Source organism: Heteronotia binoei, chromosome 11 (assembly GCF_032191835.1).
Source record: "Heteronotia binoei isolate CCM8104 ecotype False Entrance Well chromosome 11, APGP_CSIRO_Hbin_v1, whole genome shotgun sequence".
Lineage (NCBI taxonomy): Eukaryota > Metazoa > Chordata > Lepidosauria > Squamata > Gekkonidae > Heteronotia > Heteronotia binoei.
The window spans coordinates 13,004,603-13,031,722 of record NC_083233.1 but is presented as its reverse complement, the minus strand read 5'-3'; the positions used below and the strand labels follow the sequence as shown (position 1 = coordinate 13,031,722).

The 27,120-nt window shown below is 47.6% G+C and overlaps 2 protein-coding genes across 2 annotated transcripts in view; one reads left to right on the top strand and one right to left on the bottom strand.

Annotated features, from left to right (window-relative positions):
• The window catches only part of COL4A6 (collagen type IV alpha 6 chain), a 340,442-nt gene extending 327,263 nt beyond the window's left edge, over positions 1 to 13,179 (bottom strand). Inside the window, exons 1-2 of the mRNA XM_060250115.1 lie at positions 13,098 to 13,179; positions 12,900 to 12,951 (exon numbers count right to left, since the gene is read on the bottom strand). Of these exons, the coding sequence (XP_060106098.1) occupies positions 12,900 to 12,951; positions 13,098 to 13,108 (63 nt within the window). The 5' untranslated portion in view covers positions 13,109 to 13,179. The remainder of the gene's footprint in view (positions 1 to 12,899; positions 12,952 to 13,097) is intronic.
• Positions 13,180 to 16,336: 3,157 nt separating this feature from the next.
• The window catches only part of COL4A5 (collagen type IV alpha 5 chain), a 232,606-nt gene continuing 221,822 nt past the window's right edge, over positions 16,337 to 27,120 (top strand). The window contains exon 1 of the mRNA XM_060250114.1: positions 16,337 to 16,453. Coding sequence (XP_060106097.1) covers positions 16,346 to 16,453 — 108 coding nt within the window. The 5' untranslated portion in view covers positions 16,337 to 16,345. The remainder of the gene's footprint in view (positions 16,454 to 27,120) is intronic.

Below are 27,120 nucleotides of genomic sequence, written 5' to 3'. Positions count from 1 at the left end.
AAACCAGAAACACAATGTAGTAGGTGAGGTGGCCAGTCATAGTCGACGGGGGCACACACGAAACATAAAGACACAGAAGCATACTACTGATGCTACACTTCTGGCAGGAAAGCTTAATGCACATGTTGTGTCTGGTCTACGTGTGTGTGTTCATTCCCTTTACACAGGTGGGGTGATTGCCAGTGTTCCTCTAAACTGAGTTAGTGTGAGCTAGCTCACAGTTTTTTAGTCTCTGGCTCACACGTTTTTATCTTAGCTCAGGAAGGATGGCCCCAGAGCAAACTGATTTATGTAGTAGCCAAATCACTTGCTCACAACTTTAATGAGCCAGTTTGGTGTAGTGGTTAAGTGTGCGGACTCTATCTGGGAGAACTGGGTTTGATTCCCCACTCCTCCACTTGCACCTGCTAGCATGGCCTTGGGTCAGCCATAGCTCTGGCAGAGGTTATCCTTGAAAGGGCAGCTGCTGTGAGAGCCCTTTCCAGCCCCACACACCTCACAGGGTGTCTGTTGTGGGGGAGGAAGGTAAAGGAGATTGTGAGCCACTCTGAGACTCTTCGGAGTGGAGGGCGGGATATAAATCCAATATCTTCATCTACCTCACAGGGTGTCTGTTGTGGGGGAGGAAGGTAAAGGAGATTGTGAGCCACTCTGAGACTCTTCGGAGTGGAGGGCGGGATATAAATCCAATATCTTCATCTACCTCACAGGGTGTCTGTTGTGGGGGAGGAAGGTAAAGGAGATTGTGAGCCGCTCTGAGACTCTTCGGAGTGGAGGCCGGGATATAAATCCAATATCTTCATCTACCTCACAGGGTGTCTGTTGTGGGGGAGGAAGGTAAAGGAGATTGTGAGCCGCTCTGAGACTCTTCGGAGTGGAGGCCGGGATATAAATCCAATATCTTTTTCTTCATCTTCTTAATGTCAGTAGCTCACAAAATAGAATTTTTGCTCACAAGACTCCACAGCTTAGAGCAGGGGTGGCCAAACTGTGGCTCGGGACCCACATGAGACTTCCTCAACCAATGTTCCCTCTAAGCTGAGTGAGCGTGAGCTAGCTCACAGATTTTTAGCCTCTAGCTCACAGATTTTGTCTTAGCTCAGGAAGGATGGCCCCACCCCAGAGCACACTAATTTATGCAGGAGCTCACCACTTTAATGCCAGTAGCTCATTTTTTTGCCAGTAGCTCACAAAATAGAATTTTTGCTCAAAGACTCTGCAGCTTAGAGGGAACATTGCCTTCAACATATTGTGTGGCTCTTGAAGCCTCCATCACCGTCAGCCAGCTTGGAGGAGGCATTTCTCTCTTTAAATCACTTCTCCAAGCCAATCCAGCTGGCAGCTTGGAGAATGAATTTAAAGTTAAAGTTGCTTTCTTTCCATCTCTCCTTCCCTCTCCATCTATTTGCCTGCTTTCCTTCTCTCACACATCTGTCATTCATGTCTTGCGGCTCTCAGACATCTGACATTTATTCTGTGTGGCTCTTACGTTAAGCAAGTTTGGCCACCTCTGGCTTAGAGGGAACATCGGTGCATAAGTATAGGAAAAACAGCCAATAACCACCTTTCATATGCAGCTTTCCTACACCAAATCCATGCAAGCAAAGAATGATTTCATGAGCCCTGTTGTTTCCACCCTTGCATGCCCTCGCCTGTGGAGGGGAAGTGCGTGGGCGCTTGAGAGAGGCCTTTTACAGCCGGAGCACCTTAAATGCAGAACTCCCTGCCCACAGCAATCTGCCTGGCATCAAATTCATCAAGCTTTGGGCAGTAGGCAAAAATATTTCCCGTTTTCCCAGGCTTTTTGTTGATTTCGTCCCAGCCCTCCTATTTCCTGAGTCCTTGCAGAACAGCCCTGAAAAGAGCAGGAGGTGCTCCAAATGGCTAGCTTTATTCTGCCCTCCCGACTGGTTCCGTGGTCATTGTTTCTGCACTGAAACTGTTTTTATGTGTGATTGCCGGGAGTCACCTTGGGAGCAAAAGTGGGGAGCACAGGATAACGATTTTTTAAGTTAAACAAATACACTTTTGTGCGCAGAACGCACAAACAAAACCAGGAAACAAGTCTTCCCCATTTTCTTGTCGTTGTAGCATATTGTTTGTTCTTGGCACACGTCTCCGTGGCAATCATGGTTTCATTTAATCAGGGTTTCATTTAACCATTCAATGGATGAATTGAGTCATCTCCACTCTGCAAAACCCACCTGTGGGCCCGTAGCCAGAAAGCATACAGCAAGGAAGCACAAGGGTACGCTGAAGTGATTAGAATGACTACCATTAATTCAAACAAAAAGAACTGAAACAGAAATCCAACATGAAGCACTATATTGGTTTAGTGTTCCCAGATTATGGGAACTCTCTGTCTGGGGCAGTGAGGCTCTGTATTCTTGGTGCGGCGGAGGGGGGGGGGAAACAGTGGAAGGGCTTCTAGTGTCCTGATCAATGTTCCCTCTAAGCTGCAGAGTCTTGTGAGCAAAAATTCAACTTTGGGAGCTACTGACATTAAAGTTGTGAGCTGCTGCATACATTAGTGTGCTCTGGGCTCATCCTTCCTGAGCTAAGACAAAAATGTGTGAGCTGGAGGCTAAAAAGCTGTGAGCTAGCTCACACTAACTCAGTTTAGAGGGAACACTGGTCCTGACCCCACTGATGAACCTCCTGATGGCTCCTGGTTTTTTGGTCATTGTGTGACACAGAGTGTTGGACTGGATGGGCCATTGGCCTGATCCAACATGGCTTCTCTTATGTTCTTCTGTGACACAGAGTGCTGGACTGGATGGGCCATTGGCCTGATCCAACATGGCTTCTCTTATGTTCTTCTGTGACACAGAGTGTTGGACTGGATGGGCCATTGGCCTGATCCAACATGGCTTCTCTTATGTTCTTCTGTGACACAGAGTGTTGGACTGGATGGGCCATTGGCCTGATCCAACATGGCTTCTCTTATGTTCTTAGTGCTATAGCACTCAACTTAGTACATTCAAGGGGGGAATGGGCAAGGAAGATCATGGTGCAAAAAAAAAAAAAAAAACAGTGATGGGGAGGAAATGGCATGGTAGGAAATGCTATGGACATTTTAAGCATCATACCCCAGTGATTCAGAAGTGGAATTAAGAGGCGAAAATGGAAGAAAGCAGTTTCCCTCAAAAAATGGCTCAGTCCTACTTTGCCAACAGGACACAAGCTGAAATGGTTGTGTCTGAACTGACACAGAAAATCCATTAACAATCTGCTACTAAAATGGATTACAAAGGCTGTCTGAAAGGGGCATTAGTATATTTTTATCCCACCATTCTTCCCAGATTGGCATACATTTTATTTTCTGAACAACCTTGCGAGGTAGGTTAGTCAAACAGAGAGAATGGCCTAAGGTCACCCAGCAAGCTTCCATGGCAAGAAGGAACCCAGGTAGCTGGTAGTCCAACCCCCTAACCAGGGGCATAGCCAGGATTTTAAAAGTCGGGGGGCTTTTTAAAAAGGCAGGGAGCACCCTTTCCCATTCACTGTCAAAAGAACTGCTAATGCCAAATCAAAGCAGACATTGTTTTATGGTTAGAAATCACTCTAATCTGTTCTTACCAATCTACTTATGAACAATTTATCACCATTATCCTATAAGTCATTTGTGTGAATTAAATGGAGGTGCCTTGTTGCTCAGGCCCTAAATCAGACTCCCTGCACACACACCACAATCAGTTACAAGATTTGTGCATTTTGACAGTCTTCAATACAACTTACATGAAAGCAAGTTCAACCGAAATCAATGGAATCCACATCCATGAAATTGTGCTTAGGACAGGGACATCACCACCTTGCAAAACGCAAACTGAACCTAAACATGGTTTTCTTGGAAGCGTATTCAACCAAATTCACTGAGATTGACTTCCAAGTTTGACCTGGATGGTCTAGACCCAGGGTGTCAAACATGCAGTTTGGGGGATGAATCTGGCCCTCTGAGGGCTCCTATCAGGCCCTCAAGCAACTTGATTGTCACCGGCTTCCTTCTCCTTCTCTCGCTTCCTTCTGCATAACAGCTTGCTTTGCAAGGCTTGCTCAACTGCACAGGCGCTAAAGAGCAAAACCTCTATTTTCTCCATTGGATGAGGCTCCTCCCTTTGGGGAGGAATAGCTTGCTTTGCCAGGCTCTCTCAATTGCACAGCCTCTCTTCTGTCTATTGGCTGAGGCTCCTCTACCCTCTTCCCCCGGAGAGGAAAGGAAAGAGCCAGAGCTTCCTTTGCCCAGTTCCCTGGATCCCATGGGAGAAATACAAAGAAAGCATCTCTAAGACCAATGAGTGCTAATGTTTTAAGCATGTTTTTAAGTTTTTTTAAATATATATTTGCGTTTGTCTGTGTCCTTTATAAAATTTATATCTCTGCTACCAAATCTTAAATGGGTACACACATGGCCCAGCCTGACATGGCTCAGCCCAGCCTGACATGGCCCGGCCCAACAAGGGTTTATGTCAGATCCGGCCCTCATAACAAATGAGTTTGACACTCCTGGTCTAGACTAGTCCGATCTTGTCAGATCTTGGAAGCTATGGAGGGTGGGTCTTGGATAGTACTTAGATGGAAGGCTACCAAATAGGTTTTCCATCCAAGTACCAACCAGGGCCAACCCTGCTTAGCTTTCAAGATCAGGTTAGCCTGGGCCATCCTGATCAGGGCAAATCCCAGACCCACCCATCCCAAGTGCATGCAGTTTATCCCCTATCAAAAGCCCTGGCAAATAAAATGGCCTTGCATTGTCCCAGAAGATTTGTAACAATGGTACACCCTTCCCTTTCTCAATCAGCCCATTCCACAAAGCAGGAGGGCTGATGGAGAAGGCACGGGCTCCCACTGATGCCAATCAGACTACCTTAAATGGGAGAAATGGCAGCCTGAAGATTGTAATTGGCACACAAGGACATACAGGAGTGTCATGAGCCCTGACGAGGAGGAGCTGGAAGGGTTAACAGACTTGCAAGAGTTTCCAGCCAGTTCCCCAGCTGAACAAACAGCAGGTGGCCCATCAATCACTCTCCAGGCACCAGTGTCACCTGTTGACGATCAAGCTCCTCCTCCAAGCTCTCCTCCTCCCACCTCAAGAGTTCAAAGCAGGCTCCAGAAAGAACTTTCAGAGCAAAGACATGAGGCACACCGATGCTTCAGATCTCTCAGCCCTGAGTTCTAGCAGAGTCACTGCCACCCAGAGACTCCCATATAGCTCCCACCCAGGACCTGGTAACCTTGTGGAAGCAACAAGTCTATTCTCTGGCTTGCATCCACGCTCCTGCCTGATTCCTGATCTGCTTGAATTCCTTGGCACCCTGACCTTTTGGCTTTTGGACATTGACTTCTGATTCCAGCTTGTGATTCTGTATTGGTGACTTGGCTCCTGCTTGACTTCCTGGACTTTGACTTTGGACTGGCTTTGGACTCCTGCCTGCCTGCACCCTAAGAACGTGAGAAAGGAGACACTTCCATTAGATGTAAGGGTCCTAGGCCATGAAATGATCCAGAGGTTGTAACCTGCCCCTTGAGCTGACCTCAGAAATGAACTGGCACCCAATGCAGTGGTTCCAGATGGCCTGTTTATACCTTGATAATAATTGAGCTGCCACACTGTGAACCACCTACAATTTCCAGGTTATCTCATAGGCTTCTAGCCCCACTGGTGGACCTCTTGATGGCACTTGGGTTTTTTGGCCACTGTGTGACACAGAGTGTTGGACTGGATGGGCCACTGGCCTGATCCAACATGGCTTCTCTTATGTTCTTATAGGCCAGCAGAGAATGCATTATAGTAATACAGCCCTGAGGTTACAGAAGCATGGATCTGCATGGTTAGATCTGCTGAGTCTCAGAATGGAGAGAACTGACGAACCAGAGGCAACCCATAGAAGGCTTCCCAGAACAGCAAGAAGAAAGCTCCTTGAGGGAAATTGCATGTAGGATTGGAATGCTAGTCTTCATCAATCAGTTACGGCAGCTGGCCACAACTGAATACCACCTAGATTGCCCAAAGCCAATGGCGGTCCGCTTCCTTTGTCAAACATGGCCAAAAGTCACATACTAAGCACTGACTCTGATGCCCATTATGGCTCAACCACCTTTCCCTCGATACCTGCACTTAATCTAATGAACTGGCAATTGCCAAAGGTAATTATTGCCAGTTTTTCTTTCCGGTTATTGATTTCCATTATTTTCTTGACCAATGAAAAATGGCCCCGTTCCATGAAGAATATTAATGCTATTGACAAGATTTAAAACCCTTGAAATCCAGTTGCTGAGATTGTCTTTTGGGTCTGCATTTAGACTTAATACATTTAACTTTGAGAGAATTTATACCATGAAAAGTGGCAAAGATATTCGAGAACTTGCAGGACAATGTAGACCTTGACTCTGGAAGCTTTTGCAGTGGGACATTCATACCAACTAAGAGAATATAAAACTAACACTCAAACAGGCTTATTCCTGGAGATATCACAGAGTTGGAAGAGGCCTTAAAGTTCATTGTGTGCAACCCCCTGGCTAGAGGTATATTTAAAAAAATCAGGATTTTCCAGATTCGGGTATATTGAACCCCCCCAAAATTTGGGATTCCAAAAGAACTCCACTGAATTCCTATACCGGTATGGTATTTGGATTCGAGTTTTCCCCTGGAAATCCTATTTATTATTTTTTTGTTCTATTATTTCAGTTAGCTTTTAACTGAAACCGCCGAGATTTTAGATCTAAATGGATGTCTAAGAACACTGAAGGCCATCTGTAACTAAATGGAAATTAGTACCAAATTGTTTAAATTGTTTTAATTTAATGTTTAATTTGTTTTATTGTGACTTTATTGTGTATTGTGAGCCGCCTCGAGCCAGCTTCGGCGGGGGCGGGATAGGAATCAAATAAACCAGGGGTGGCCAAGGGTAGCTCTCCAGATGTTTTTTGCCTACAACTCCCATCAGCCTCAGCCATTGGCCATGCTGGCTGGGGCGGATGGGAATTGCAGGCAAAAAAACACCTGGAGAGCTACCCTTGGCCACCCCTGAAATAAACTAAACTATTATAGCCTATGGAACCATTATAGTGAATCTATCAGGAAGTATCCAGGGATCTGAGGTAGGAGAACCAAAATTACAGTCTAGCTTCTGATACCTCTCCTCAAAAAACCACCCAAGTTTCAAAAATGGACCATGGGGTCCAATTCTGCGGGCTCCCATAGAAGGTGCCCCCATCTTCCATTCTTTCGTAGCAGGTAAGAGTACCAGTAGAGAGCCAGCCACTTGCTCACCTGCCTGCAATTCTGGCGCCTGGCCAGCAGGTAGAGAGGGGGCCACACCCTTGGCTGCTAGCTGGCGTGACTTAATAATAAATATGTTTAAAAATGCTTTCTGGCAGGGCTTTTTGTGGGGTGTGGCAGGCCCCCCAAAATGCCCCCTCATAGCTATGGTCCTGGGTCGTGTGGTGACCAGGAGTCGGGCAGCAGGAGACACAGAAGCAAGATCTCAGAACTCAGAAAGGAAGCTACGAGACCTGACCCTCCCACTGGGTAATTCTGGCAAAAGGTCCCATGGTGGTGGCAGGCTACCCAGGAGTGAAAGAAAAGCCCCTCCGGATGTGCGAAAACCCCAGACGGGCAGGGCGGAGACAGGGCCTGCAAGCCAGAGAAGGCACATTCCACCACAGAGCCGAATGCACGCCCCTACCCTTGATCACTGCAGGAAAACCAAAGCTAGAGGACTCCTGACAGGTGGCCATCTAGCCTCTGCTTGGAGATCTACTCACCCCAAGTAAGCGGACCACTTCCTGGTTTTGCAAAGCTAATGGTTGGGGAGTCTCAAATTTGGCCAAAACAGTTAATACTTAACAATTATACTAAAAGTCCAAGCTATAGTTTAACCCATGGTGGAGATCACATAAAACCTTTTCACCAATCCCTACCATGTCTCTTAAAGTCCAATCAAAATTGATTCAAATGGTCCTGGAAGCCCATTAGATCTAATCTCTCCCTCTGGAGCAGCAGAGCACAGGTCTTTGCCCTCTTCCATGGCATGACCCTATGGGTTCCTGAAGAGCAGTTCACATCTGCCCCTCAGTCTATTTTTCTTCATGCTAAACACATCTGTGTCCTCCAGTTTTCCCTCACTGTTGGGTTTTACATTCCCTAGTAACGAGAACATCACTCACACTAACCACTAGCATGATTCGCAGCAGAGGTCTGGTGGCAAGTTAAGACTAAAAGAAAAGAAATTATTGTAGCATCAGCTCAAGTGGGCTGTGGGTGGAAAGTGCCACCAAGCCACCACCAACTCATCACAATCCCATAGGGCAGGGATAGCCAAACTTGCTAAACGTAGGAGTCACAAAGAATAAACATCAGATGTTTGAGGGAGGGAGGGAATAGATGGGGAGGTAGGAGGAGGAAGGAAACAGATGATGGCGGGAAGAGCGATAGAGAGGTGGAAAGAAAGCAACTTTAAATTCATTCTCCAAGTTGCTAGCTGGCTTGGCTTGCGGAAGTGATTTAAAAAGAGAAAAGCTTTCTCCAGGCCAGCTGATGAGGCGATGGGAGCTTTGAGAGCCACACAATACATGTGAAAGAGCCACCGTTTGGTCCAGGGCTTTTTTTTTTTTTTGCAGGAACACAGTTCTGGCTGGCTTGGCATTAGGAGGTGTGGCCTAATATGCAACTGAGTTCCTGCTGGGCTTTTTCTACAAAAAAAAGCCCTGTGCAAAATTATGGTGATGTCAGGGGTGTGGCCAAATATTTAAATGAGCTGGGCTTTTCCTACAAAAAAAGTCCTGGTGTGGCCACCCCTGCCATAGGGCCTTCAAGGCAAGAGACAAATGGAGGTGGTTTGCCATTGACTGCTTCTCCATAACAACCAGAAGAGTCCCTCAGGGGGCGCTTCTCTCTCCAGTATTATTTAACATCTACATGCATCCGCTCGCCCAGCTGGTGCAGAGTTTTGGGCCTGGGTGTCACCAGTATGCTGATGACACCCAGCTGTACCTGTTATTGGATAGCCACCCAATACGGCCCCATAGAATTTTACCACAGGTTTGGAGGCCCCGTGGTGCAGAGTGATAAAGCTGCAGTACTGCAGACTGAGCGCCCTACTCACGACCTGAGTTCAATCCCAGCAGAAGCTGGGTTTTCAGGTAGCCGGCTCGAGGTTGACTCAGCCTTCCATCCTTCCGAGGTCGGTCAAATGAGTACCCAGCTTGCTGGGGAGAAAGTGTAATGAGCGGGGAAGGCAATGGCAAACCACCCCGTAAAAAGTCTGCCGTAAAAACGTTGTGAAAGCAACGTCACCCCAGAGTCGGAAACGACTGGTGCTTGCACAGGGGACTACCCTTTTTTTGCGGGGGGGGGGGAGGCCATGGGGGCATTTTTTTAAAAAAGAGCAGGTTGAGACTGAATCTACTAAGACGGAGGTTTTTGGCTGGGAACAGGGGCTTGGGCTGTGGCACAGACTTTCTGCTTTTGACAGGGTGCCATTGACACCGGTGCAGTCCATCGAGAGTTTGAGTATTTTGCAAGCATTTTAGAGGCCCAAGTCACACATATTGCCAGGTTGGTGTTTTTCCATCTATGCCAGGCTCAGCAATTGGTCCCTCTTCTGTCACGCCCAGACCCAGCCACAGTAATCCATGCAACTGTCACCTCCGGGCTAGACTACTGTAATTCACTTTACACTGGCCTGCCCCTGAGACTGACCCAGAGGCTCCAGCTGATCCAGAATGTGGCCGTGGAAGTCCTGATGGGAATGTCATGGATGGAGTATACACAACCTGCACTGTGCAAGCTGCACTGGCTTCCGGCGGAGTACTGAGTCAAGTTCAAGGTTTTGATGTTGACCACTTGAGCCGTCAGGGACCAACGTATTTATGGGACCATCTCCTCCAGTGTGTCCCCAGGAGAGAGTGGCACTCATGGGATAGCAACCTGCTGGTGGTACCTGGCCCTGAAGACATCCTGCCATCCCCCACCAGGGCCAGGGTCTTTGCAGCCCTGGCTCCAAACTGGTGGAACTCTCTGTTGAACACCAGCAGGGTCCTGCAGGATCTCATGCAATTTCACAGGGCCCGTAAGGCGGAGATGTTCCACCAGGCTGTTGGCTGAGGGCAACGGGGGTTTTCAAACTGGTCAGCACTCCCCCACCTACTCTGTTCCTCCTTCCCCTTACCTGTGAGAAGGTCAGCAGCCCAGAACAGGAAACAACTATAAAACTCCCCATCTGACTTTTTAGACTTGCACCGATTTTTCACTAGCCTGACCTCGCTCTCCTCTTCTCCGCAGGGCTTCCGTCGGGATTTCGCACAAGCTGCCCCGAGGCGGCAACTCGCTCTGCCTCTTTTGCATGGCAAACGAGATCCTCTAAAAACCAGTTTCTGTTTGCCAAGTGAAAAAGGCGAAATGAGTTGAGTTCTGCAAGGTTGAAAGGCAGCTAACAAACGTTTTAAATAAATAAATTTTCAGCATTGGATTTGGGTCTGTTTATTCTTTCCTGTAAGGACTAGCCATTTGTCCTATGTAGAGAGTAGAACACTCTTGACATAAAATGGCATATTTCCCACTGAAGGACGATGACCAACTATTGGAAGTTGCTACAAGACCGTTCAGGTGATCAGTGACTTCTAAAAAACCCACTAATATAAATAAATAAATAAATAAGTTGTGGAACTAGAGTTGGTGCTGCTGCTGTTCCTAGGTCATATTTTGCTATGCGCTGGAATTCTTCTCATGGTGTAAAGTCAGTAACCGAGTCGTTATTGACCCATGGGGTGACATCACATCATGACGTTTTCTTGGCAGACTTTTTATGGGGCGGTTTGCCATTGCCTTCCCCAGTCATCTACGCTTTACCCCCAGCAAGCTGGGTACTCATTTTACTGACCTCGGAAGGATGGAAGACTGAGTCAGCCTTGAGCAGGCTACCTGAACCCAGCTTCCGCCGGGATCAAACTCAGGTCATGAGCAGAGCTTGGACTGCAGTACTGCAGCTGACCACTCTATGCCTCATGATGAGACAGCCTTAAAGCCCAACAAATTTTTCATGTGAATTCAAGAACTGGGACATCTTTACAAAACATCAAGAGACTGTACTTATTTTAAGTCACTTAACTCCAGAATGCTGTGAACTTAGCTCCAGAAATGTGCAAAGCTATAAATAAGAGAGAACTCCTGAGACTGGGGTCTCATGTTAGAGACTGAGCTGCCTAATGCTTTCACACATCCTAAGTAATGCAGTTTCAATCCACTACAGCAGGGGTGGCCAACGGTAGCTCTCCAGATGTTTTTTTGCCTACAACTCCCATCGGCCCCAGCCATTGGCCATGCTGTCTGGGGCTGATGGGAGTTGTAGGCAAATACATCTGGAGAGCTACCGTTGGCCACCCCTGCACTACAGTGACTGCTTGCAGGTGGATTCTGCCATTTCACATACTAAAATCCACTTACAAAATGGATTGAAAGTGTGTTTTGTGTGTCTCTGTGTGTGTGTGTGTGTGAGAGAAAGGGCCTCTTCTGTCTTTGTGCCTCTGTTGAGAGATTTCTGCTGTTTTTTCTTCTACCTGCCTACATTTTTTCTGTTGGTTTACTAACAGAAAGCACATTTTTTCTTTTCTTGTTGTTCTGCAACTTACAAGGGAGCTGTGTTCATGCCAAAGACAGATCCAAAGAACGGCTGGCTTTCACGTTTTTCCCAGGTGGCTGCTTCCCTGTCCTAGCAGCTTTTGATGCAATCTGAGCTCCTTTTGCGCTAGTGTGGCCTAACCTATTTCAGTCCGTCAAACAGCAGGTTCATCCCATTTTAAGACTATTACAAGCTGCGGCTGGGAGCTTCTTCCAGCATGCCTAGCAACACCCCCACGGAGGCAAGAAGGGGTAGTTCAATGTCAAGTTTGGCTTATTTAAAAAATGTGAACCCTTTTCAATGTTTTGCTTGGTCGTAAAAAAAAAAAAAAGAGGTATTACGCTACTGCTCCTTAGGCAGCAAGAGTCAATTCAGAGACGAACAGTATGAAGCCAATGCGGATTTTGAGCGTTGCGTGCAGACAGCAACCGGTGTTGCAAAAGCCTTCATGCATTCAAAAGCCAAGGCATCTCAGGGCAGCTTCAAGAATATCAAAACTGCATTGTAGCATTAGCTTTTGTGTACCCCAACCCACTTTCCCAGGCCTTCAAAAGCATCTGCCATAGGAAACCTGATGGCTTTCAAGGTGTCACAGGGCTCCTGATAGCGTAATCCTATGCCCAGTGTTGTGGCAGCATCCACACTGTCCAGCTCTTCTGGAACTCTATCTGCATAAGCCTGCAGTTCTGTAAATACTCAGAAGAAAAAGATAAAATGTAGAATGGGTTTTAAAACCAGTGGTGTCTAAAATCCCAGTGGGATGAGGGAGGGGGGCATTCTCCTAAGGAAAGTCGTCTCCTAAGGACGACTTTGCCATCTCTGTTTCACTCTTCCTTTAGAAGCACAAAACCAAGTATGATCCATCCAAGATGCTCTCCTTTAAATACCTCTAGCCTAAAATAAAAGCCACAAAAGTACATTCTGACTTGAGAACGAATGTCATTACATCACGTGGGGCTTATCTCCAAGCAGGATTGCACTGCAAAACAGGCTTCTGCCATCCACCATTTCTGTGTTTTGGTTGTCTAGGGGCCACACGTGCTCAAGCTGTACAGCTCCACCGATGCACAATATTCAGCCCCAAAGTAAAAGCACACTGCATGCGCGCACTCCCCCCACCCCAATAAAAACAGGGAGCCTCCAGCTGCCCACCCCTCACCCCTTTTACTCCATAGGAATCCGCAAGCCAGGTTGGAGGCTGTCAATCTCACCAAGTAAGCACCATAACCCAGGATAAAGTCTCCTCCTGAGTAAAAAGCAGAAAGCTGAGAAACTTACCCCTCCCACCGGCTGCACGGCTAGACACAGAAGGGCCAGCAGTACCGTCGCCCTGCAGGGGGAAGCAGAAAAGCCGGAGAGACCCAAACTTCACGTTAAATCTTCTAAAGATCACGGTAAGTTCTCTCCTCCCCCCTCGACTCCCGGTTCTCTTGCTGGCGTTCTTCCCCAGGAGGACCCGGGGGCTCCCGCACTCACCCTGCCCGCATGCTGCTCCGCGGCCCGAGGAAAAAGCGCTGCGCCCCAGCTGACGGGCTCCGGGCATCGAGCCCCTTCCCTGGCTGGAGATCCGCAAACCTGCTCGACGAAGCCGCAAGAAAAAAAAGAAGGCAAGATCCCAAAAGTTAGACGGCGGCCAGGCGAACTGAGCAAGCGCGGCGGGCGGGCGGAGGGCCCCGGCTTTGCCTCTCCCCCCTCCCCGCCCCGAAGCAGACGTTACCGCGGGAGATGCCGGAGAATCCGGATCGAGGCGAAGCGGAGCGCCCGGGAAAGACGCCGCAGCGGCGTCGGAGGAGGAATGGAGGCGAGGGGCGGGCCGGCGGCCGTCAATCAAGGGCGGCACACAAAGCAGGCAGCGCCGCCGCCGCCGCCGCTCACACCCGCCCGCCAGCCCGCCGGCTCCCAGGCACACGTGCGCTCGGGCCACGCTTTCGCCGGCTTTGCCCTTCCGCTTCCCCCAGCGCCCCCCGAAGGGAGGCCTGCTACGGTCTGCGGCACTTCACAGCTTGAGCGGGAATGCGTTTACTCGAGAGTAAGCCCTGCCGAGGCCGTCAAGACGAGTGAAGGCGAACCCAGGGGTGGCCGAACTTGCTTTAACGTGAGAGCCACGCAGAATAAACATCCGATGTTTGAGAGCCGCAAGACTCGAATGTCAGAGAGATCCAAGCGGGCCGCCGCGTGGGGCTGAAGCAGTTGAATAAAGCAGGAGTCAAGTGGCACCTTTAAGACCAACCCATTGTTATTTATTTGTTTGTTTATTTAGAAAGCTGGCGTTCTCAATAAAAAATTGGTTGGTCTTAAAGGTGCCGCTTGACTCTTGAATGTCAGGTGTTTGAGAGCAGACAGGCGGGAATAGATGGATGGAGAGGTGGAAAGAAAGCAACTTTAAATGCACTCTTCAAGCCATGGAGAGGTGATTTAAAGAGGCAGATGCCTTCTCCACGCTGGCTGGTGGGGTGGGGTGGGGTGGGAGGGCTTCAGGAGCCACGGGCTGGACTCAGCACGCCGTGTGAATCCTGATCGCTTGCAGGAATGCCGGCTCCTCCAAAGTGACAGCTATGGCGTCGTTCCCGGGGTCAGGACCCGCGAGTTTTAGGCTGAGGGTTTTGTTCACGCTGAGCCGAGGGAGAACAAAAAAGCTTGAGTCCAGGCATGGCCCGTTTAAGACCAATAAAGGTTAATTCTGGGGGGAAGCTTTCCGTGTGCACGCACACTGTTTCGCATTGACTTCTAAGGAAACGTGTCTAGCAGAGCAGTAGTGTGTAAAGCGGACAGGGCACCGGCAGGCTTGCTCGGAAGTAAGGGCCCGGGGAGCAAAGTGGCACTTCATTCGGAGTAAGCGCATTTCGGATCTGTCCCAGGACCTCCAAAATCGGGAAGACCGAAATTGGGGAAGGATTTTTTTTTCTTTTTTGCTTGCCTTTATTGTCAATTCAGAGATGTTCCGTTTTCATGCCACGTTCCTTATTCGGGACGGGTGTCGCTGCAACCAACCGGAGAAGATTTCGCCAGAAGTGCTTGGGGGCTTGTAGATCATTCATTCAAAACGTTTTTCCCGGGCAACCGCTCTTTAAATGCGCAGAAGAGAGGACGCTCCTCCCCCTTGCCAACCTATGGGAACAAGGAATTAAATACAGGAGTTTTATGGATCACAATTCGCCCGAGGCATCATTCGCCCAGCCCCTGCTGAGTTCAGGGAGCAACCCGATCCTCTCTGTCTGCTTTGTTAGAAACTTGTCCCTGTATATTCAATTGTCTTTACTCCCAGGTAAACACACACAGGCTTGCCTTAGACTGCTTACTGTGGGCCTGCATGGGCTCTTTAGCGCTTCAGCTGGGCTGGATCGAGCCCACGGGCGCTATCCAGCAGCGTTGCGCAGAGGGTTTAGACGCATCCTGAAGGCAGGTGTCCAACCCCCCCAATCCAGAGTGGAATCCTGTCTGTGCGCATTTAGCTGGGACTAAGCACTGGCGAGATTTAAGTAGACTCAAATTAGGATTGGGCTCCAGGGGTCTTCTCGGATGGCAACACACAGTAGAGAGGTGTGGGATTTACTCGCCAGGAACCGGATTCGAGGCTCCTCCCCGTTTCTGAGAGCTTTAAATGCACCCAGTTCCGTTCCGTTTTGTTCGTCCCATAGAAACTGACTCACGGTTGTTTAAAAGACAGCAGGACGCTGCCCCGATCCTACACGCTTTTTACTCGGAGCTAAAACTGGCGTGGATTAATGAGATTTACTCCCATGTAACAGCAGCCCTGCATTTCACTCTTACGCTGGAAAATAAACCTCACTCGATTCCATAGGGCTTCTTTTCAGATACGCCCGATCCTATACATCCTGCAATAGCAGCTCCCAAGTGGAAGAGCATAGGATCGCAACCCCCTGCCCCGGTCCTTTGCCCAATAAACCGCTCCAGCCACGGCGGGTCTTCTTTTCCCTTCCCTGCCGCCGCCTCTTTGCAAATCGCCCAAACTAGGGTTTTTGCACCGAAAGGTACCTTTGGATCCCCACACCTGGCCGAGCCGCCTCCCTTCCGTCGTCTCCCCCCCCCCCCCCCACCTTCCGCCATCTACACTCTCTTCCGCCACATGGACAGAAAGATCAGTAGAAGAACAAAGTAGGAGTCAAGACCAACCAAGTTGTATTCAGAATGTCAGCTTACCTCGTTCCTCGTCTAATCTGAATACAACTTGGTTGGTCTTAAAGGTGCCAACGGGACTCCTACTTTGTTCTACAGCTTCAGACCAACACGGCTGCCCGCTTGGATCTATCTACCCAAAATCAGTGCATGCTATTCTTGGGCAAGCCTGAGAAGAAAGCATACCCCGCTTGAAAGCGCACGGGAAAAGTTTGCTTATCCCAGAAGAGCACTTTTGAACAACACCTACAACTTTTCGCATGAACCAGAAACAGCCGCAGCGGCGGCGGCGCCGGCTCTGCCCGGCTCAGATCTGGAGGCGGCGGATGGATCCCAGCCGCTTGGGCTCCCTTTTTGGGGACAAAGTAGTCCCGCGAGGAGGGCGAGCCTGAGCAGAGCGGCGCCCGGAGGGGCGCGAGGGGGAGGGGACAGGCAAGCGCGGCGGCGGCGGCGGCGCTCCTTTAGCCCAGCCCCGCGCAGTCCAGCCTCTTCCCCTGGCTGCGGTGCACACCATGTCAGCGCCGGGGAGCCTGCGAGGCTGCTGAAGGAGGAGACCCGGCACAGCCGAGCCTCTCGCGCCCGGGAGCATGAAGCCCAGCCCGGCCGGCGGCTGCCTGGTCCTGCCGCCGCCTTCGCTGCTCCTCCTCCTCCTGCTGCCGCTGCTGGGACTTTGGGGTCAGCGCGCAGAAGCCGCGGTGGGTGCTCCGCTCTGCCCTTCCGGGGGGAGGAGGAGGAGGGCGAAGATCGAAGCTGGGGAGGGAGAGGACGGAAAGAAGGGGGGGGGGGCGAGAGAATGGAGAGCTTCGTATTTATAACTCGGGTAACTTAAATCCGGGCCGGGTGGGTTGCTTTTTACCTTGTTTAAAAATAGGGTCTTGGGCTGAGCTTGTCGCGCCTGCCCGGGGAGCTGCGGCGTGTTGCAAAGAAGCGAGGGGAGGGGGGGGGCGCGATCGTGTGAACCGAGCTGAGCCGCGCACCTTTGCAAGGGTGCAGGAACGCCGGCGCGCTCTGCAGGCGAGGCTGGAGCCCGGCTTTGCGCTTCACCCGGGCCGGTCTGGCGTGGGGGATTTCCCCCCTCTCCAGCTGCATGAGAAACGCTGCAGCCATCGCGCCCCTCCGGGGGGGTGCAGCCAAAAGGCCCTGCGTGGAGATCAGGGAGAGAGAGAGAGAGATTGAAAGCGCGGGAGGGTTGATGTGTGGGGCTTCTCCTTTGGGGGCACGGGGGTTGTGCTCAGGTGGCCGCAGCGTGGTTTTCTTATTCGCCGCCGCCAAGGCAGCTTCCTGAAGGGGGAATGTCTTTTATCAAACAAAGGCATGTGTAGTTTTGTCTAGCAGCGGCCCCGGGTCACAGCGATGGCCGCCCTCTCCCAGGGGTTTTGCTAGGTGAAAAGCAACTTGGTGCAATGGAACTGGGGAAGAGGTGGCCGGAGCGGAAGGCTTGAGGACAAAAGAAGAGCCTGCAGCCCCAGGCACGACTTGCTCCAAAGATGTCCCTCCATCCCTCAGCCCTGCCTCGGAGGCCGCCACTGGGAGCATCTGAGGCCAAAGGGGAAGCCTGCGTGGGATAGAGAGCCTCCTCCTCCCAGACGGCCCTGCCTTGAGCTGAGGAGGCGGAGGTGGGGTCGAGATCGAGGAAGAGGCAGTGCCCAGAGTGGGTTGCTGTTGCTGGCCCGGGAGGCTTTAACTGGGCACAAGCCAAAAGATGCACCTTGGTGGGAACGCCCCCCTGGATCAGTGCACTGTTAGGAATGGCTGAGATCACATTTTGTCACTTGCTGGGGCCCACTCTGTGCTTGTCTTCTTAGCGCCCTTGCACTTGTTTTGCAGGCTGATGTGGAGGTGTGCCTTCACCCAAGACTTTCCCAGATCATAGTCTGGTGCCAAAATGTGCCACACACTAAAACTGAAGGCTCCCTGTGTTAGCCAGCATGCTTCTGTCACCACTTGGGGGACCGCTGCTGGGGTGCATTACTGCTAGAGAACTCCACGTTTCTTCATACCTTCCTCTTCTTCTTTTTGGATGTCTGTATGAAACAGTTTCTGTGATTCCAGTGTAAAAGTGTTTAACTTGGCTCCCCCTTCCTTACCACTTGTGTCTGCACTATCAGGGTTTTCCCTCTATGCTCCTAATCCCACTTCTTTATCTGTAGGGAGAAGGATTCTCTGTATGCTTAAGCAAGCTGAGTTGGGAACATGGACATTATAAACAATGTTCTGTCTAAGATGCAGAATCTTGTCAGCAAAAATTCTACGTTGTGAGCTACTGGTATTAAAGTTGTGAGCTACTGGCATCAATTATTGTGCTTTGGGGTCATCTTTCCTGAGCTAAAACAAAAATGTGTGAGCTGAGGGCTACAAATCTGTGAGCTAGCTCATGCTAATTCAGTTTAGAGGGAACACTGATTATAAAGTACTTGTTGCTTGTCCAAATAATGAAGAGTCTCTTGTGTATTGCCTTTTATTATATTGCTAGTTGGAAAGTCTGTTGCTGAGAACAGTGAGCTTTCCTTTTTGATGGTTTACGAAGCATGGAATTCTCAATTTATGTTGCGTGTTTTCCATTGCATGTTTATTCTGCAGCAAAAGATGTAAGAGGGACTTCAGTGTAATGCTTTTGCAGAGGCGGACGAGATGCATCTTAGTACCACAACAGTCAAAGGAGCCCCAGATTAAGTTAGGTTAAAATAATATGCAATATAATGGCCTCCTCTATAAAAAAAATGGAGGCAATAGAATTTGCTGAAGTTCTGTGCATTATAAATGTTTTGGTTCAGCAGCAAAATATGATAGATGACTGCTGTGGAGCAGTAAAAACTGACTGAATAGAATAAGTGCATTTACAGTATGCTTAGACTAAGGTGGCCCAGATCATCTGGCCCAGATGTTTGTCTTCCAACCTTCCCCTGGGCTTTTTATAACTGCAAAGGAACAAGCCAACATTTTTGATGATTATCTTTGCTTCTTATTGCCTAATGCCTAGTGCAGTCTTAGCTAAATCAGATTTAATAGAACAATTTCACAAAGATTAATAATTATTTAAGATTTCTCTGTACCTTCCTGGTAGGCTGGACTCAGATTTAATAGAACAATTTCACAAAGATTAATAATTCTTTAAGATTTCTCTGTACTTTCCTGGTAGGCTAATAACCCCGGCTTGTGGTTGTAAATGAATGAATCTGAGGATCTTTCTATGTATCATAAATGTTTGCATGATTCTTAGATTGGCTTCTAATTATGAAATGCCACGACAACTAGTAACTTAAGTTTTAAAATAATTGCATGGTATAGTACTGCTCCAGTCTCAGGGTTATGATTTTGGGAGTTGGTCAGTGACTGGAACCTTTTAAAAAATAAGAAATAGTACAACAGTTGAAAGGGGGCTTTCCAGTTTTTGGTGTAGAAAAAAGAGAGAGTGTCCATTAAAGGATAGACAAGCTGCTATAATTTTTATTTTGAGTAAATGAAAATATGCCTGAAAGTGGTAATGTGTCCAGCTGGGACTCCTTTCTAGCACTTGCTGTGCCAATAGAAACTCAGGTCACCCAGTTCTAGGGTGGGGCATTTTGAGTGGGCCAAAGAGACTTGGGCACCTTGTAAAGCACTAGCTTCATTAGAATGACAGAGAAGATAGCAAAAGGCTTGGTTCTCATGCCAGTTACAAAAACTAACTCGGTTACTGTAAAAGAATGACATTGTTTTGAAAAAAAAATGTAATTTTAAAAAAATAACTCCTAAGGTTGGTGAACCTAGGCCGCTAGAGACTGCTTATGTTCCTTGAGGGGTGCATGGTGTTATAGCAGGCGGTCAGTAGGGGAAACTTCGTTATATTGCTGGATTTGCCCCTGAATCTTGCTTTGGGGCAAGGGAGGGAGGTTGGGAATCTTCCCTCTTGCCTGTACTAACAAATGACATAACAAAAATGAATGAGTTAAATTCTCACCTGCATAGTGACTAAATATACCAGGGGTGGCCAATGGCAGCTCTCCAGATGTTTTTTGCCTACAATTCCCATCAGCCCCAGCCAGCATGGCCAATGGCTGGGGCTGATGAGAGTTGTCAGCAAACAACATCTGGAGAGCTACCGTAGGCCACCCCTGAAATATACTATTTGATTGGTAGTGGAAGGAGAAGAGTTGGGTTCTTTATACCCTGCTTCTCTCTATCTTGAGGGATCATAGACTTGGGCCTCCAGGGTCATCTAGTCCAACCCCTGGCACAATGCTGGAAATTTACAAACACCTCCCCACCCCCCTTGACACTCCATGCCCTCTTGATCCCTGGTAAAACTAGCCTGGAGAAAAAATGCTGCCTGACCCCCTGAGTGGCAAACAGCATTTCCCTGGGCATGTAAAAAAAGGGCCACGAGAACGAAGCGCTGATGTAGCCCTTCCTGCCCTCATTCTCGTGATCTGTCTAAGTGCACAGAACTCCCTAAGGAGTCTCAAAGCAGCGTACGGTCACCTTCCGCCCCCCACAACAGTCACCTTGTAAGGCAGGTGGGGCTGAGAGAGTTCAGAGAGAACTGGGACTGGCCCTGGGTTACCCAGCAGGGTTCACATGGAGGAGTGAGGAATCAAACCCAGTTCTTCAGATCAGAGTCCACCGCTCTTAATCACTTCACCACTCTCAGTGGTCCACTGGAGCCAGTGAGTAGTGTACTAGTAAGGTTCCAGCCCTTGCTTGGGTTTATCATACTGTTGTTGTTGGGGGGGGGGTGGTGGTGAATAAGCAACTGAGATTTTCTTCATTTCTCATTTTCACTTCCTCAGTTTTGGAAAACCTGGCTGCAGAAACTGTTAATGTTTAAATAAAGACTAGTTGTGTATATCTGCTGGGGGTACCATCATGACCTAGCTGTGAAGAAAAACTGATCTAAAAGCAAAAGTTACATGACTAGTAACACAAGGAATGGGTGTGAAGAGCTAGCACAGGGGTGTCAGACATTCAGCCCGGGGGCCAAATCAGGGTCCCAGAAGGTTCCTATCAGGCCCCCAAGCAACTGGCTATCATCTGCTTCCTTCTCCCTCTCTCTTGCTTCCTTCTGCATCACAGCTTGTTTTGCCAGGCTTGCTCAATTTCCTCCATTGGCTGAGGCTCCTTCCTTGGGGAGGAATGGGGCAGAGGCACAGCTTGCTTTGCCAGATTCTCTCAATTGCACAGCAGAGCTGCTGAGCCAAACCTCTCTTCCTTCTATTGTCTGAGGCTCCTCCCCCCCCCCTCAGTCCCCTGGGGAAGGAAGGAAAGAATCAGAGCTTCCTTTGTCTAGTTCCCTGGATCCCATGGGAGAAGTACAAAAGAAGCACCTTTAAGACCAACAAGTGCTAATGTTTTAAGCATGTTTTAGTTTAAGCTTAAGGTTTTTTTAAAAAGAAATCTTCAATTGTGTTTGTCTGCATCCTATATAAAGTTTATTTCTCTGCTACCTAATCTTAAATAGGAACACACATGACCCAGTCTGACATGGCCCAGCCCAACAAGGTCTCTTTTATGTCAGATCCGGCCCTCATAACAAAGAAGTTTGACACCCCTGATCTAGCATGCAATTTGGCTAGCATGTCTATATCCTTCCTTGAGTGAGCTGAGAATCAGTCTGTGAGGATCAGCATGCCCATTTTTGGAGACCCTCCCCCCAGCACCCTAGAAAGGGGGGGCAGCGCTGGAGGGAAGGTCTTGACTGATGGTCAGCTGCTGATGTGCAGTGCTGGAGAGACCACCAAGGAAATCCAGGGTTGCTCTGCTTGCTTCTCTTTCTGGGGAGGGTGCCAGGGAAGCCATTTCTGCAAGGGGCAGATGGCCTATGACCCTGCCCCAGGTTAGGATATTTCTTATAAAAAATCATAATTAAATTTTCTATCTGCGGCCTGGTCTATACATGCAGCAAACTGAGGTGGTAGAATGAGCTGCACCACTTCAGACAGCAGGTGGGGAATGTCACATTTTTAATGCTCCTCCAAGTATAAACTCCCGGCAAGTCGGGAAAAATTAACCCAAGAAAGGGAGAAGTTCTAGCCTACCTCTTTTCCTGCTGTGCCATTCCTCTACTTAAGAGGAAATAGCCAATGTAGAGGGACTGGATCCCTGATCTGGATCGCCCAGGCCAGCCCGATCTTGTCAGATTTCGGAAGCTAAGCAGGGCCAGCCCTTGTCAGTATTTGGATGCTCATTTCATAGAAAAAGTGGTGCCGGAGCTCATTAGCACGACTCGTTAGCACAAGCCACATACCCCTGACATCACTGGAAGGTGTACTAAATTATATCAGCTCAGCATCTACCTTCAAATGCTTCTTGAATTATAATTGTCATAATAAAACCTGACTCCCCTCATACTTTTAAAATGACTTTCTCCTATGTGGCCACAGTGGCATGATGAGGATTTCCATCTGTCTGCTTTATGTGTTTTGGTTATTTCCCCATTTTGTGGTGAGGGGAAATATTAGAAAGTTTGTCAAATCTTAAAGTGCAGCAAGATTCTCACAGGGGGTTTGAACAATGGAGCCCAGAAACAAGTGTTTTTGGTCGGGGGAATGAGCACAATAAAATTTAGAGGTTCTGGAGTTCCGCTCCTGTGAGCTCTCTGCCCAAAATGAGGCCTGGAGAGACCACCAAGGAAATCCACGGTTGCTATGCAGAGGCTGGCAATGGCAAACTGCTTCTATTTGCCTTGAAAATCCTACAGCACTTTTCACCACAGGCAGACTTAGAAAAATATAGTTGCTTACCTGCCATCTGAAGTTCGTTCTGCTGCTCCATGCTCTTGGATATGTGGACCCAGCCTATTTCACCAGGCTCAAGATGATTTTTCTGCCCTGATAAAGTAGACATAGTCAGGTTCTGTACTCTGGGGCCCCCCATAGAATGGAGGTAAATAAAAATTTGAATCCATTCTTTTAATATGTGGAGACAAAAAGCAAGGTGAGCAAAAGGGGCTGTGGGAAATGCTTTAGGGAACACTTGCTGTCTCTTGTTGCCTCATGGAATCATTCTTGAGGTAAACATGTTTCCTTTCCCCTTCCAAATGTATTGATTTTGATTAAGTTTAGCTCTAGCCAGAAGATCATAATCCAGAGGGAAAACTGTTAGTTTGCCTCAAGAAATACCAAAGGCCCTTTGCAAGCTGCCTTTGTGCTTCGTTTTAGTAACTGGTTGCTAACTGTTTTTTTTCCCCGTCATTTCAGGCAGGCCCATTTTAGTAACTGGCTGCTGGCGGAATTTATTTACCTGTTGATACGAACTCGCTTGCGTCAGGTTAGCAAAGTGTGGTAGAGCCGCTTTGAGGAAACGGCTTTCTTCCATTTTCAGCCCCTTGGTTGCCCTCCTGAATCAGTGTGGTGTGCTGTTTAAAATATACATAGCACTTCCTACAATACCACTTTTCCCCCTCGCGATTTTATTTTAAAAAAATATTTAAGGAGAGTACTATAGCGCTAAACCATAGCAGCACCATTGAAATCCATTTACTCCATATGGTTGCCAATCCCCAGGTGGGGGCAGGGGATCTCCCGGTTTGGAGGCCCTCCCCCCACTTCAGGGTCATCAGAAAGCAGGGAGAGGGGAGGGAAATGTCTGCTGGGAACTCTGTTATTCCCTATGGAGACTTATTCCCATAGGAAATAATGGAGAATTTATCTGGGGGTATCTGGGCTGTTTTTTGATGTAGAGGCACCAGATTTGCAGTATAGTATCCTGTGACTCTCCCCAAAATATCCCACAAGTTTCAAAAAGATTGGACCAGGGGGTCCAATTCTATGAGCCCCAAAGAGCCCTAACCTTCATTATTTCCTATGGAAAGAAGGCATTTTAAAAGGTGTTCAGTCCCTTTAAATGTGGTGGCCAGAACTCCCTTTGGAGTTCGGTTATGCTTGTCACCCCTTGCTCCTGGCTCCACCCCCCAAAGTCTCCTGGCTCCACCCCCAAAGCCCCCAGATATTTCTTGAATTAGACTTGGCAACCCTAATTGTCAGTGAATCTCAGTGGTGCCACTATAGCGCTTTAGCACAATAGTTCTCATCTTACAATGTTTTTTTTAAAAGATCAAGGAAGATCATGCAGCGAAAAAGGGCGGGGGAAGGTGGCACTGTTTGAAATGACCATAGCACTTCAGAGATGGCTCATTAATGGAAGGAAATTTGCTGAATAAAACCCCAATCCTTGAATCGATTTACTCAAAATGGGGCCAACAACAAATAGCATCAGATGTAGAAAGGTAATGTGAAAAGGACCATAGAGACTCGTGGCACTGTATATAACATAAATATAGACAGATATATTTTCAAGGATGCATTTGTCGCTTAAATGTGACTAAGTTTGCCCAGAAATAGGATGCTATAATGTGTATTGTAATTCACTATTGAATCCATATCTTCGGACTTCTTCGGACCCTGCACTGGCTTCCAGTGATATACCGAGTCCGGTACAAGGTGCTGGTTATTACCTTTAAAGCCCTATATGGCCTGGGACCTGTCTACCTGAAGGACCGTCTCTCCCCACATGTTCCCCAGAGAGTACTGAGGTTGGGAACACAAAATCTCCTTACTATCCCTGGGCCAAAAGAAGCCCGCTTGAAATCCACCAGAGAAAGGGCCTTCTCTGTTATGGCCCCTACATGGTGGAATCAGCTGCCGGAGGAGGTGAGGGCCCTGCGGGACCTTGTTCAGTTCCGCAGGGCCTGTAAGACGACCCTCTTCCGGCTAGCTTACACCTAGCTAAGATGAGAACTCAATGTAGCTTGCCAGACTTCTGTTTTATATATATTTGGATTGTTTATTAGTTTTAATGTTTTATCTGTTTTAAATGTTTAACTGTTTACATATTTAAATATTGTTCAATTTTTATGTTCGACTAATTGTTGGAAGCCGCCCTGAGCCACTTGTGGGAAGGGCGGGATACAAATCCTAAATAAATAAATAAATATGCTTTTAGTATATATTTGGTATCCATATATACTGCTAGATCCACTGTGACTTAAGACTGTTTCTGTTAAAATCATACACTATAAAGTTATAAAGTTTTTGTATTTTCAGCGTCTGTTTTTCTCTTATCACTCATGACAAAAATGAAAATGTGTACACCATGATAGCGTAGGGTGCAGCAGTTTGCACTATGTTTGTAGTGTTAGATATATTTGCATCTTTGCTTGTAGAAATTAAAGCATTTATACTTTAATTTTTTTATTTCGTACGCTGTGTTTTAAATAATGCATTCTGTGTTAAGGCAGTAGACATTTAGGGTTTATAACTCACTGAATATTGCATATATTTCTGTCTTTTCCAAAAATTGTTTTCCCAGAAAAAAACTGGGAAATCTCCCCCCCTTCCCCCTCCGGCTTCAAATGTCTTATTATGCTTTTTCAGGGCACTTTGCATTTATATAGTTCAGCATGAGTATAAGAACCCTATAACTTGGCAGTCTGCCTTCCCACTACTTAGGTTGCCAGGTTTACAAACATAATTTTAAATTCTGTAAAATACATTTATATAGCCTAAAATATGCATAGGTAGGCCAAGGCCAGATAAATACTGATTATTGTTAAAAAGTGAAAGGACATGCTTAACCTGGCATTTGAGAGGGAACAACACTGCTAGGGGTAAATCTCTTGGTGGAGGGAAGTGAATTCCTTGTGGCACCTGTCTGTGGTAGGTGGGTACCTGACTAATCTCAGAATCCTGAAGATAAATAGTTTATGATGATCTCAGTTGATGTGAAGGCAAGGGGTGTTCCAGAATGATCAAAACAAAATTAATTTCGTTAATTCTAATTCTTTAAAAAGCCATACAGCACTTTTCCCTGGGAAATATCCAGCACTGTAAATATACTGACTTGGCTCTTAAATATACTTGGTCGTAAATATACTTGACTTTCTGTTGGGCCACCTGGCTATCAAGCACCAGGAGTTTCTGAGACCAGAGTAGGAGGGAGGTGGTCGGAAAGATCTGCTCAGTATGTAGAGTTTTATTACTTTGCCGTATTTAATTTCAGGTGTAACACTGCGTGCATGTAGTTGTGCCTAATAGAATCAAGTGTGATTATGCTTTTCTACATAAAATGTAGGATTTATTCTGTTGGGGGGTGTCACAAAAGCAAACAAGTTTGCAGTTCCAAAATGGTTGACAATCACTGCTATAGACGACCAGATCCCAGACTTTTCAGGGCTTCCTAGGTCAAAACCAGAACTGTCAGTTTTATTTATTTATTTATTTTATTTATTTATTTTATTCGATTTATATCCCGCCCTACCCCACCGAGGTGGGCTCAGGGCGGCTTACAACACTAAAAGCTAACAAGGATCAGTTTAAAATACGTTAATAATTATACAATAAAATACATTAATAATTATACAATAAAATACCTAAAAATACATAAAACTCACATCAATATGCACTATGCTACCTTTCCCTTAATCAATCCTTCAGATTTTTCCAGTATTCAATAATCTGATGTTCGAGATTTAATATTCAGGCATTCCGATCACAATTAATTATATGCCAACCGGAAGAGGGCTGTTTTACAGTTGTGCCTGGTCATAATCCAGGGTACAGGGGAAATTTATAAGAACGGACGGAAGCGTGCGTTCATCTTTACTCTATTTACTCTGAATGATTTAAAGTGTGGAATTCGTTGCAAGAGGGTGCAGCAGTGGCCACAAGCATAAATGGCTTTGAAAGGGGATTAGACACATTCGTGGAGGATAGGACTGTGTGTGGCTACTAGCCATGGGTGACCAATGGGAACCTCAACAGAGTCAGCCTCTGAAGCCCGGTCTTGGGAGACAGCATCGGGAGAAAGGTCTCAGCCTCTATGTCATGTTGTTGGCCCTCCAGGGTAACTGGCTGGCCAGTGTGAGGCAGCATGCTGGACTAGATGGGCCATTGGTCCAGCGGGGCTCTTCTTATGTTACATTCACTGCCACAAACCCTAGCTAACAATTTGTTTACTGATGACTAAGCTTGCCGAATTTGTGTCGAACCCGCAGAGTTAAACCATAAAGTTTTGGCCAAAAGCTAGGGCATGTCTGGGGCCTGCATAAAAGATCTTAACTTAAAAGAACAGCAGGATTGCAAGGGGTGTCAAACTCATTTGCTATTAGGGCCAGATCTGACATAAATTATACCTTGTCGGACTGAGCCATGGGTGTCATAAAATGTAATGCCAGGTAGCAGAGATATAAACTTTATAAAGGACACAGACAAACACAATTAAAGATTTATTTAAAACTTAGACTATGAAGAAGAGGAAGACTGCAGATTTGTACCCCTCCCTTCTCTCTGAATCAGAGACTCAGAGCGGCTTACAATCTCCTATATCTTCTCCCCCCACAACAGACACCCTGTGAGGTGGGTGGGGCTGAGAGGGCTCTCACAGCAGC